Source organism: Amblyraja radiata, chromosome 1 (assembly GCF_010909765.2).
Source record: "Amblyraja radiata isolate CabotCenter1 chromosome 1, sAmbRad1.1.pri, whole genome shotgun sequence".
In the NCBI taxonomy this organism is placed as follows: domain Eukaryota; kingdom Metazoa; phylum Chordata; class Chondrichthyes; order Rajiformes; family Rajidae; genus Amblyraja; species Amblyraja radiata.
In genome coordinates this window covers 49,348,967-49,362,104 of record NC_045956.1, presented here as the reverse complement: position 1 = coordinate 49,362,104, position 13,138 = coordinate 49,348,967, and the positions used below count along the sequence as shown (strand labels likewise).

At 43.2% G+C, this 13,138-nt stretch overlaps 1 protein-coding gene across 1 annotated transcript in view; it reads right to left on the bottom strand.

Annotated features, from left to right (window-relative positions):
- The window catches only part of LOC116978093, a 54,518-nt gene extending 44,544 nt beyond the window's left edge, over window positions 1-9,974 (bottom strand). Inside the window, exon 1 of the mRNA XM_033029147.1 lies at window positions 9,759-9,974. Within this exon, the coding sequence (XP_032885038.1) occupies window positions 9,759-9,974 (216 nt within the window). The remainder of the gene's footprint in view (window positions 1-9,758) is intronic.
- Between the last annotated feature and the right edge of the window lie 3,164 nt (window positions 9,975-13,138).

Below are 13,138 nucleotides of genomic sequence, written 5' to 3'. Positions count from 1 at the left end.
GAGGGGGGCACTGGGCGAGGTGGCCAAAAATGACGGCTGTAGGTGGCGGCGTTCTGTCGGAAATCGCAGCACAGTGGGCCAAAAGCGGTCAAGATCAGAGGTTTAGTAAGATAGATGTTTTATGTATCATTCTTAACTGTCACTGTATGCCATGTTGTCACTTGCGGGTGGAGCACCAAGGCAAATTCCTTGTATGTAAATACTTGGCCAATAAACTTATTCATTCATCTGGAAAACAGTGTGCCATATTTTCCAATGACTGGCGAGTGGTCACCTGCCCTTGGATCACATTCTTTTCCCGCAAGGTCCTAGGCATAGTCTTCCATTAGTAGCCTGCCTACTAGTTGATTGATGAGGTACCGTGGGACCTCTCTGAGTGCAGGTGGTCAGCTTCACCACTAGAATGGCTTGGATGGGTGATGAGGCACTGCCCTCAGGTTCACCGGCTGTCAAAACTGTCAGTGAGATTGAAATGATTAAATATTTCAGTCACTTTAAAGAATAAAAAATGATAGTGATCATATCACACTTGAAGTACATTAAGCAGTTCTGAGCGCTGCAAATTAGAAAGCCTGTATTGATTTAGGATGATGTGCAACATACATTTACCTGAATGATACCAAAACTCCATAGATTAAATGAAGAAGAGATTACATAAACTATCAATATATTCTCTGCAATCTGAACAAAGTTACTCCACAATTTTTACTTTAATGTCCTCGTTGAAAAGCCTATTCTTTGTAATAATCACTAATGGTGTGATGAAGTGCTTCTTAACGTCACTTTGAATATGCCTTTTCCATTTTCTCCGAATGTTGCACCTCAATTTGCTGATGAACCTCACAATCTTCTCCAAGAAAGACTCATTTTAGTTACACCCTTTCAAGGTTGATGAGTCTACCGTTACTTATTGCTCAGACTTCTAACAGTGGTTAGAGATTTTGTGAGACTTGTCTACATTATTTTAAGAATATAATTATGTCTCTCAATTCATAATGACTGACACAGGATCTGATGTTCAAGATATACAAGCAGATGTTGGTGACACACTGGTGCAGAGGTAGAGCTGCTGCCTCACAGCACCAGAGCGATCTTGACTATAGATGCTGTCTGTGTGGAGTTTATACGTTCTCCCTGTGACAGCGTGTTTTTTCTCCGTGTGCTCACCAATTCCAAAGACATGCAGGTTTGTAGGTTAATTGGCTTCTCTATATTGTCCCTAGTGTGTACGATGCACAAAATGGGATATCATAGAACTAGTGTATGGGTTGGTTGGTGTGGACTCGGTGGGCCAAAGGGCCTGTTTCCACCCTGTACCTCAAAGGTAAACAATGATCAAAGCACTATGTACTTTCAGGATTGTTAGACTTAATCACTATTGACTTTACAATATCACTGACTAAACAGTTTTGTTTGTATAATTGTCGCTTTACTTTTACTAGATGGGTTCACACTGAGCCTTTCAAACCCAGTCCTGTTCCAATAAGTACAACAATTTTACCAAAGCCAATTAATCTACAAACCTGCATGTCCTTGGAATATGGGAGGAAACTGGAGCACCTGGAGAAAACCCACACGGCCATGGGGAGAACATACAAACTTCATACAAAGGGCACCCGTAGCGAGACCTTACATCAGCTAACATTGTCCAATTATCAGTGTTTGATGCCTCAGTCTCTGTCCGATTTGACTGGTTCTGCTATCTTCCAAATTTCGCCTTATCTTAACAGTTTGCATAAAACAGCTTAGCTATGAGTCATATAGTGTGAAGACAGAGCCTTCAGTGCATCAAGTCCACACCAAGCTTCAATACCCGATTATTCTAATCCAATTTTATTCTCTGCACATTCCCACCAATTCCCCCCCTCCATAATTCGCCTACAATCGTGGGGCAATTCAGTGGCAATATGACCTACCAACTCAGATATCTTTGAGATGTGGGAGGAAAGCAGAGTACCTGAAGGAAACCCATGCACATAGAGAACATTCAAGCTCCACATGAACAGCACAAAAGGTCAGGATCAACCCCAGACTGCTGGAGCTATGAGGCAGCAACTCTACTAGCTGTGTCATGGTGCTGCAGCTAAAGCAGAGGTAGGATGGTGAAATATTCCTATACTGTATTTCAATATGGCTTGTTCTTTGTTATAAAGATGTAAAGATCAGAAAATTGATTTCACCTATTTCTGATGAGCTAAAAGGGTGTTGTTTTTAATCCTAACCTTCTTCATAGGGAGTCCCTCTGGATTGTGAATGTCTTGTCTCCACTCCAGTTCTGCAGGGTCTGAGGAAGCTGAAGGACCAGCTAGGTAGGAGGTCTTTGACTGGGTGTTAGTTTGGGAGTTGATGCATTCCTTCCAATGTTTATGCTCGACTTCAGTGTGCCTTTGATGAGTGGGCCTGAGATGGTCAATGTCATTCCAAGTGCTTCTCTATTTTAATGGTCATGCGGTCATGGGTAAAGGACTCCCAGGAGTTGATGACAATTCATTTTTAAGAATTTTCAAAAAGTACAATTCCAAGTAAGCTCAGAGAACATCTTTCAATTGTTTCTTCCATCTGCTAGGGATTCTCTTGCCTTGACATAACTTGTAACAGAATGTCAAGAGATTGGTGACCCTCTGGAGGAAAAAGTTGCCCCTCAGTTTCCAATTAAATCTTTCCCCTCTCAGCATAAACCTGTGCTCTGGTTCTCGATTCCCCCACATTGCATAAAATATTGTGCATCCACCCTACTATCACCTTATGATTTTATACACCTCTGTACGATCACACATCCTCCTCCTGCATTCCAAGGAATAAAGTCCTAGCCTACCCAACCTCGTCCTTGTAGCTCAGGCCCACAATTCTGGTAACATCCACGTACAAATATTTGCCATGTTAAAACGCTACCTGCCTGATTTCCAAAGATAACTACTTGTGGGATCACAGCTGGTGCATCCTAGCACAAGAATGTCTTAGAAGAATGCAAAAATCTTAAAGAAGCATCTCAATGGTGAGCAGAATAGTTGTGGGGAGGGCTGCCATGGAGATCTGGTAAAATTCAGAAGGAGGGGTGATACATATCTTGTTTGCACAACATCACCAGATGCCCAATCCCACATTCACCAGTGCCGATTGCTTCCTGTGTTGCAGGTGGCTTCATGTCGCTATAAGCAGCCTTTGAAAGTTGCCCATCAGCAGGCAGGGATGGCAGCATGAATGGGTGCTCTGATTACATTAATTTGGCACTGAGACCCAGTAATGATGTTTGCAGTAAAATATCAATCCGGCAGATACATTGAGCAAATATTCCAGTGAAGGCCCCTTTATTCACATGGTGCAGGATCACCTCCTTGTTCAGCTGTATATTAAAAACATTGCTGTAATTGCATTGTTGGTCTAAGCGATGAGTGTTGATCACAGTGGTGGCATAATCACAAATAATGCCAGAAATCGTTAGCGACAGTACAATGAATCATGTCAGAAGGTCCTGGTCCAATTCTGAAATGGATGCGAGCCCAGCCAAGTGCAGAAAATGGATCTCATAAACACTTTGAGCATACAGAAGAGGAAGTACATGCTCTATTTTTAAGGCGATGAAGTTGAACGCAGAAGAACATCTATAAAGATGAACTATTCTCTGAAATATCCTAATTGGGTTGGCGGCGCCACCGACATCGCAGCGGCCTCTGCAGTCCGTCTGTCTTTTTTTATTTTATTGTCCTGTAGAGTGTAAAGTTTGTGGTGGGTTTTTGACTGTGTATGTGTGGGGGGCGGGGGGGTGGGTGGGGGAAGCTTTTAGATCTCTTCCCTGTACAGGGACCCGACCTTTTCCCTGTCGGGTCTCCGTTGCCGTTGGGGCCTAGCACCGTGGAGCGGCCTCCAACCGGAACGACAACTCAAGTCACGGAGCCTGCGGAGCTGCGGACCTACCATCGTGGAGCTGGCCAGCTTAGGAGCGTGGAGAGCTGCGGTGGCGTGCTCCTGCGACCCGACTCCGGTGGATGGTAACACCGGGAGCTTGCGGGTCCCCGGTGGGAGACTGCTTTGCGGGGCACCGGCAACGGCGACTTCTCCCGCTCGAATTGCGGGGTTGAAAGTGACCTGGAGCGGGGCCTTACATCACCCGGCGCGGCTTTAAATGGCCGCGGACTTGCTAGCGCCCGCCGGGGCCTCCAACATCAAGACCCGGGGCAGGGCCTTACATCACCCGGCGCGGCTTTAAGTGGCCGTGGGACTAGCTAGTGCCCGCCGGGGGCTTTGACTTTGAGTTCGGGAGAGGAATGGAGAGCAGGGGAGAGACAAGACTTTGCCTTCCATCACAGTGAGGAGGAGATTCACTGTGATGGATGTTTGTGTAAATTGTGTTGGTGTGTGTCTTGGTTCTTTTCTTGTATGACTGCAGAAACCAAATTTCGTTTGAACTTCATGTGAGGTTCAAATGACAAATAAACGGTATTGTATTGTATTGTATTGTATGTCTTCAAGTTTTGATGCATTATCACTTGACCTGTTCAACGTTGACACTGCACTTGATTTGGATCATTTTTTATTTGTCTCTGCAGCAGGAGGAGGATCAAAATGGTTAGAGAAGGAAAACTGCACCCATGCACCCCTTCAGAAGGTCATGAGTACATTAAATGGTGACCTGTATGAAGCTAAAAGGAACTAATGAGTAATTGTCAAAATCTACGCTACCTATAAAAATGCAGGCAACTAATAAGCACAATTAGTCTCTGAAACCATAATGTTACTTAGAGGAAAACTGTTCATGAATTATATTCAAAAGCTTGCATTCTTCACAGGGTACTGCAAAACAAAGGCGAGGCTTGCACTTAAGTGATACATAGAAACATAGAAAATAGGTGCAGGAGTAGGCCATTCGGCCCCGAGCCTGCACCGCCATTCGATATGATCATGGCTGATCATCCAACTCAGTATCCTATCCCTGCCTTCTCTCCATACCCTCTGATCCCTTTAGCCACAAGGACCACATCTAACTCCCTCTTAAATATAGCCAATGAACTGGCCTCAACTACCTTCTGTGGCAGAGAATTCCACAGATTCACCACTCTCTGTGTAAAAAATGATTTTCTCATCTCGGTCCTAAAAGACTTCCCTCTTATCCTTAAACTGTTACCCCTAGTTCTGGACTTCCCCAACATCGGGAATAATCCTCCTGCATCTAGCCTGTCCAACCCCTTAAGACTTTTGTAAGTTTCTATAAGATCCCCCATCAATCTTCTAAATTATAGCGTGTACAAGCCGAGTCTATCCAGTCTTTCTTCATATATATCCAGACTTTCTTCATAATACCTTTTGCACCAGCCCAAAAAATGTTTATAGCTAATTCTAAGTACTGTCACTGATGCAATGTAAAAAGGTGGCACAATTGTTGAATCGCTGCCTTACAGTGCCAGAAACCCGAGTTTGATCCGGTCTACGGGTGCTGTCTTTGCGGAGTTTGCACATTCTCCCTGTGACTGGAAGAAAAATTAATATATTTCCTTAATTTAATTTTGATTGGAAATGAACAAGGTAACGAAAGGGTGTTTTGGATGTGACAATTGCCATCTCTCGCTTGACCAGGTGCAGAAGAAGGCAAAGTGGGATTAGACGTATTACCTCTTGTCTGGGAATGTGTTGAAGGGTGGATGGTGAATGTAAACATGAAATAGTAGAGGAGATAACAAAGCTTGTTTTTCCTTTGTGAGAAGTTACAGTAGACCACCCGCACCCCCTACCGCTAGTGGCATAGAAATGTTACTGTAAATGGGGGGCTTATGGTTGGCTTGGAGAGGGGATGGTGGCGCGGGCCACCTAAAAGGTGCGATAGAATAATGTCAAGATGCCTTTGTATTGTGTTTGACTTGTATTCACCATCTGTTGTTGAATAAGATTTACATAGACAGAAATAATTTTATGACTAATGAAATAATTGGTACCCATGTAGTAGATAGAACATTTTCGTAGAGTAGTATCTAACAAAAGTAAACAAAAGTTATTTACTGCGCAGTATGACTGTCGACTAATTTTGCTGTGAAGTCAGAGAACTGCTGCAGTCACCAACTGCTGCCATCTCTCCATGATATCATGCAATAAACTCTCTTGAAGCAAACCAGCGAAGTCTGTTACTTTTCGTTTTCCTTTTATTTCCCTCTAAATTAATTTCTTCCACAGTGACCGTGTGGGTTTTATCTGGGTGCTCTGGTTTCCTCCCACATTCCAAAGACGTGCAGGTTTGTGAGTTAATTGACCTGCAAATCTGTTCCTAATGTCTCGGAGAGGCCTAGTGATTATCGGCCAGTGCAGACTTGGTGGGCCAAGAGCCTGTTTCCACGCTGTATCTCTAAAGTAAAAACTAAACTATAAACAAAAAACATGGCAGATAATTCATACATCGCAATAATAACACAGGGCCTATAACTGGACCAGAGTAGCATGGATTGACCAATGACCAACATCAACTGTTGTGAGCATGAACAAAGGTGTTCTGCTTAAACAACAAATGCTGGCTTTTCTATTATAATGGTGGATCTATTTTTAAGTGTTATGATCTGATATTATTATCACAAAATACTGCTCACATAATAGATCACTGAAACATTCAATGCTTTTCCCTTCACAGATACTGCCTGACCAACTGAGCATTTTCAGGGCCCATGGTTGACATAGGAACATGTTTGCAGACCACAATCAGCACAAATTGCCAACAAAACATACCCTTTGATAACCATCAACAGAGCTCCTCGAGGTTGTGTGTTCAGACCCCTGTGCTACTTTCTCTATACCCATAACAATGCAGCCAGATACAGTTCCAATTCCATTTTTAAATTTGTTGACAATACCACAGTTGTTGGACGAATAATAGGTAATGAGGAGGCAGAGTACAGAAGAGAAAGTCTGATTGAATGGTGCCAGAACAACAATCTTGCTTTCTACGTCAGCAAACCTAAGTAGCTAAAGAGGGAGTGACGAAGGACGTGAAAACACATACCTTCACATTCAGTGACAGTTTCTTCCCAGCTGTTAACAACTAGTTAGCAGTCCTGAGCTACCATCTACCTCATTGGAGCTCGGACCATGTTTAATTGGACTTTACTTTACCTTGCACTAAACGTTATTCCTTTTATCATGTGAGTGTGCACTGTGTATAACCGACTGGTTAGCACGTAACAAAACCTTTTCACTGCACATTGGTACACACAGAAATAAACTAAACTCAAACTAAACTAATTATTGAATTCATGGGGAGATAGCGGAGGATCAAAGAACCTCTGTTCATTGATGGGACAACAGTGGAGAGAGTCAATAACTTCAAGTTCCTGTGCATGCATATCTCTGAGAATCTGTCCTGGGTACAGTATGTTGATGCAATCACAGAGAAAGCTCATCAAAGCTTTAGAAGATTGAAGGTATTTGGTATGTCGACAAATAGTCTATTGTATGGTGGAGAGCACACTGACTGGTTGCATCTCAGCCTCATTTGGCAACTCAAACGCCCAGGAGCAGGGAATACAGTCATATACTGTACATTGCCCTGTCCATGACAGGTACTGACCTCTCCCTAAAGTGATCAACACGGGAAGCTACTCCAAAAAGGCAGCAAATATCAAAGACACACACCATTCTGGCCGCACTCTTATTTTGCTCCTACCATCCAAAAGAAAGTACAGGAGTCAGAAAACCATGACCACAAGGTTCAAGGATAGCTTCTTCCAGCAATCATCACGCTCTTGAACACTACACAACACCAACCTGAACTATGAGCATCTATGGACTGTGTCTATGGTTGCACTGCGGACTTTGTTTTTTTATGCTTATTAATTTATAGATTTTTAAAGTATTATATTTATCTCTGTGTGTTGTGCTTTCGGGCTTATTAAATTATTGCAAATAAGAATTTCATTGTTCATTTGTCAGCACATGGCAATTAAGCACTCTCGACGTTGCTGCATTTCTTCAAAATAGTACTATGGATTTAGAGGTTTAAGGTTTCATCTGATAGACATGAAGTAGAATCGTGTCTTCTATTTTATGAGTGAAACAATTGCCTTTGCCCTTGTACTCCAACAATTCTGCTTTTTCAGTTTCTAGAACTGTATTTCAGAGAGGAGTTGGACGTTCATACGAACCACCTCTTGCATCCAATTAGCACAGCTCTGCACTGTTAGTCTAGATTTCTGTATTGTCGCTGGAGTAGCATTTACTCCTAAAGACATCTAGTAGTGGAGGGAATGTCATCAACTATTATTAGCTTCATGGGAAAATCATTTAATATAAGTAACCAAATTGTGCCTGTGCTATTAAACCAACACAGTTGCACAACTAGCCGAGATGTTACTTCAGATCACCATCAAAACCAGTTCAATCCTGTTGTCGGAGTGCTATTTCCTTTCCTATATGACCCTCTCAGGGTCCATAAGAGTTTACAAGGATGATCCCAGGAATGAGTAGGTTAACCTATGATGAGCGTTTGTCAGCACTGGGCCTGTTTAGAAGAATGGAGTTTAGAAGAATGAGGGGGACCTCATTGAAACATACAGAATAATGAAAGGCTTGGATAGTGTAGATATAGAGAGGATGTTTTTACTAGTGACGGAGACTAGGACTAGAGGTCATAGCCTCAGAATTAAATGACGTTCTTTTAGGAAGGAGATGAGGAGAAATTTATTTAGTCAGAGGGTGGTGAATCTGTGAAATTATTTGCCACAGAAGGCTGTGGAGGCTGTCAGTAGATATTTTTAAGGCGGAGATAGATTCTTGATTAGTACAGGAGTCAGGGGTTATGGGGAGAAGGCATGAGAATGGTGTTAGGAGGGAGAGATAGATCACCCATGATTGAATGGTGGAGTAGACTTGATGGGCCAAATGGTCTAATTCTACTCTTATCACTTATGACCTTATATTTTGTATGTTGTATGTTCCCCCTGTGGGTCAAAACACTTTCATCACAAATCCCAAAGATGTGGAGGCTGGAGTGGTAATTCACCACTGAAGTTTGTTCCCAATGATTAGGATCTGCTTCTTGATTAGTACGGGTGTCAGGCCTAATGGGGAGAAGGCAGGAGAATGGGGTTGTGAGGAAAACATGATCAGCCACGATTGAATGGCAGAGTAGACTTCATGGGCCGATTGACCTAATTCTGCTCCTATTTTATGAACAATGTCTACATCAATGTATTGTGGGATTAAAATAGGATTAGTGTAATTGTACATTTGGTGGTGTGCGTGGATTCGATGGGCTATTTCTGCGCTGCATTTCTATAAAACATTGAAAGGCACAAGGTGCTGGGGTTACTCAGCGGGTCTAATCGAGGCAGCATCTCTGGAGAATAGCTAAGATGCCAGAGATGTTGTCCGACCCGCTGAGTTACTTCAGCATTTTGTACCTTTTTTTTAATGTAATCCAGCATCTGAAGTTCATTGTGTCTAAAACCTTCAAACTTCTTTAAGGCGTTGATGCGATTCACACAAAGTATTCCCACTTGCTCCTGACAATACTTGATCCTGGCATTACGCGAGTAAGATCAGCAAATAATTCCACAATCCTTTGAACAAATCTATGTTTTCCCCCCTTGCTCCTCGACCCGCAGAGATTTCTTACATTGTGCAGGGATACAAATCTCTCCCTGTTCTAGCTCCAACCCTTTGAACGCCGCTGTTATGGAAACAACACGACAACAGTTGCAAGTAAGTGCTGTCGAACTTTGTGCCCAGACCCGGTCTTGCTAACCGCTTTGAAAGAACCGAAATCGCCAAAGAAACGGACTCACCGGGCGGTGGTGTCGGCACCGTTTGTCCACTCCGAATAAATCTCTGTGAAAGGCTTTTGTCTCCATGTTTTCCTTGAGGTAGGGCGGGATCGGCGGCACCAAGGCTGTTTGCGGGTGGACCCGGCGACGCTTGCTTGCACCACTACAGGTGCTGTTGTGAGCTACAACGCTGCCATTCCCGGCAATGCGGCTCCCAGCTCCGCCCACGTTGGACATATAGGAGAGATACACAGCAAGAATATGAGTTATCATATTCCACCAACACAGCTGAGTATAGAATGGGAATCGACATGAGCTCTCATGCCCGTTTCCAAACCGAGCCCCGCATGTACATTTAAATTCATTGGTTCTATGAGCAGAATTAGGGCATTCGGCCCATCAAGTCTACTCTGCCATTCAATCACGGCTGATCCATTTCCCCCTCTCAACTCCAATCTCTTGCCTTCGCTCCATAACCCCTGACACCATTATTAATGAAGAATCTGTCGATCTCCACCTTAAAAATATTAATTGTCTTGGCCTCCACAGGCGTCCGTGGCAATGAATTCTACAGATTCACCATCCTCTGTCTAAATCAATTTCTTTTCATCTCCTTTCTAAAGGTACATCCTTTTATTCTGAGGCTATGGCTTGGGGTCATAAATTCTCCCAATGGTGGAAGCATCTTCTCCACATTCATTCTATTCAGGCCTTTCACTTTCAGGTAAGTTTCAATGAGGTCCCCTTCTTTAAGACACAAAGATGCGTTAAGATGCAAAGTGGTGCGGTCAGCAGAGTTGCTGGTTTGCATCTCAAGAAATCCAAGTTTAATTCTGACCCCTGGTGCTGCCTGTGTGCAATTAGCATCTTCTCCCTGTGATCTGTGTCATACAGCATAGAAACAGGCTCTTCGGTCCAACTTGCCCACACCGACCAACACGCCCCAGTACACTAGTCCCACCTGCGGTTGGCCCATATCCCTCCAAACCTGTCCTAACCATGTACTCCCTCCAAATGTTTCTTAAAAGTTTGTATAGTACCTGCCTCAACTACCTCCTCCGGCAACTCATTCCATACATCCACCACCCTTTGTGTAAAAGTTACCCCTCAGTGTCCTATTAAATCTTTCCCCCCTCACCTTAAACCTATGTCCAATGGATCTCAATTCTTCGACTTTGGGTGCTCTGGTTTCACCCACGTCCGAATGACATGATGGTTGGTAGGTTTCATTAGCTGCTGTAAATAGTCCCTCATATGTCTGTGAGGCGTAGAACCTGGGGGGAATTAATGGGTATGTTGGGAGAATGAAGGGTATGTTGGGAGAATGAAGAAAATGGGATAAATGGAGGATTCGTGTAAACGGATGGTTGATGTGGCCTCAGTGGGCTGGAGGACCTGCTTCGTGTTTTCTCTATGGCTCTGATTGGACACAATGGTCTGATGAATTCATGAATTACAAGGCCATGTTTGCATAGATATCCATTACTATCAGCATAACCTGGAAAAAGCATTTATTTAATGCTTCGCAAGTTAGTGTATCAATTTGCCCAAAGACCAGGCAAATTTCTCCGTTGTTCCATGGCTAGTTTATTGTCATGAGTACCGAAGTTAAGTACAATGAAAAGCTTTTGTTGCGTTCTAACCAGTTAGCGGAAATACTATACATGATTACAATGGAGCCATCCAGTGTAGACACAATAAAGGGAGTACAGTTTAGTGCAAGATAAAGTCCAGTGACGTCCAATGTCCTGACAAATTGCCTTAAATTTCGTGACTTTTGGTTCAGTTTGAGGTAAGTTGAGAACACGAAATGCAATTTTATCAATAGCACAGCGAGGTCCAAAGACTGGCACTTATAACATATGGAAATAATTTCAAGTTAGAGTGAACCTCATATGCTTAAAAGTTCTTTCCAGCTAATTAGGTACCTGGGGAATACCAACAGCAAATGCATGAAATGTTAACACTCATCAATCTAAAATGTTAGCTATTTTTCCTTCCTTGCTGCTAGTCGTGTTGTGTCCAGTGTGTCCTTTATTGCAGATTTTTAGTAATGGCAGCATTTTAACCTTTGTTTTAACTTGAAAAAAGTAAAACAACAGAGGAGACACAGTGCTCACCATAATGTTTGGGACAAAGACCCATCATTTATTTATTTGCCTCTGTACTCCACAATTTGAAATTTGCAATGGAAAAAAAATCACATACGGTTAAAGTGCACATTGTCAGATTTTAATAAAGGCATTTTTATACATTTTGTTTTCACCATGTAGAAATTACAGCAGTGTTTATAGTCATTTCCTCTCTCTCTCTTTCTCCCCCCCCCCCCCCCCCCCCCCCCCCCCACCCCCCACCCCCCCCCCCCCACATTTGAGGGCACCATGGCTTCACGGGTGTTTGTAATTGCTCAGATAGGTAATAATTGCCTCCTTAATGCAGCTATAAGAGAGCTCTCAGCACCTAGTTTTTCCATCACCTTGAGAAACTTTTATTGCTGTTTATCAACATGAGGACCAAAGTTGTGCCAATGATAGTCAAAGAATGAATGAATGAATGAATGAATGAATGAATGAATGAATGAATGAATGAATGAATAAGTTCATAAGTTTATTGGCCAAGTATGTACACATACAAGGAATTTGCCTTGGTGCTCTGCTTGCAAGTAACAACACGACATACATAAAACATTAAGAATAAAACATTATAGTTTGAACATGTAAATGAAATAAAATACCAGAGCAAAAGGTGGCTACAGACTTTTGGTTATTGAGTAGAGCTACTGCTCATGGAAAAAAGCTGTTTTTATGTCTGGCGGTGGTGGCTTTGACAGTCCAGAGTCGCATTCCAGAGGAAAGTGCTTTAAAGAGTTTGTGCCTAGGGTGAGAGGGGTCAGAGATGATCTTGCCCGCTCGCTTCCTGGCCCTTGAAGTGTACAGTTCTTCAATGGGCGGAAGGCTGCAGCCAACAACCTTCTCAGCTGATCAAACAATTCGCTGCAGCCTCCGGATGTCATGCTTGGTGGCTGAGCCAAACCAGAGCATGATGGAGGTGAGGACAGACTCTACGATGGCAGTATAGAATTGGACCATCATTGCCTGTGGCAGATTGTGTTTCCTCAGCTGCCGCAGGAAGTACATCCTCTGTTGGGCCTTTTTGACTGTGGAGTCGATGGTGGCCCCCCGTTTAAGGTCCTTGGAGATGATGGTTCCAAGGAACTTAAAATACTCCACCAACGTGACTGTGGTATTGTTGATGGTGAGTGGGGTGAGCTCTCCTAAAGTCTACTATCAATTCCACTGCCGTAAGAGCATTGAAATCTAGGTTGTTGCAATGGCACCAGGATGACAGCTGTGTCACTTCCTGTCTGTTGGCAGCTTCCTCCCCATCCTGGATCAGTCCAA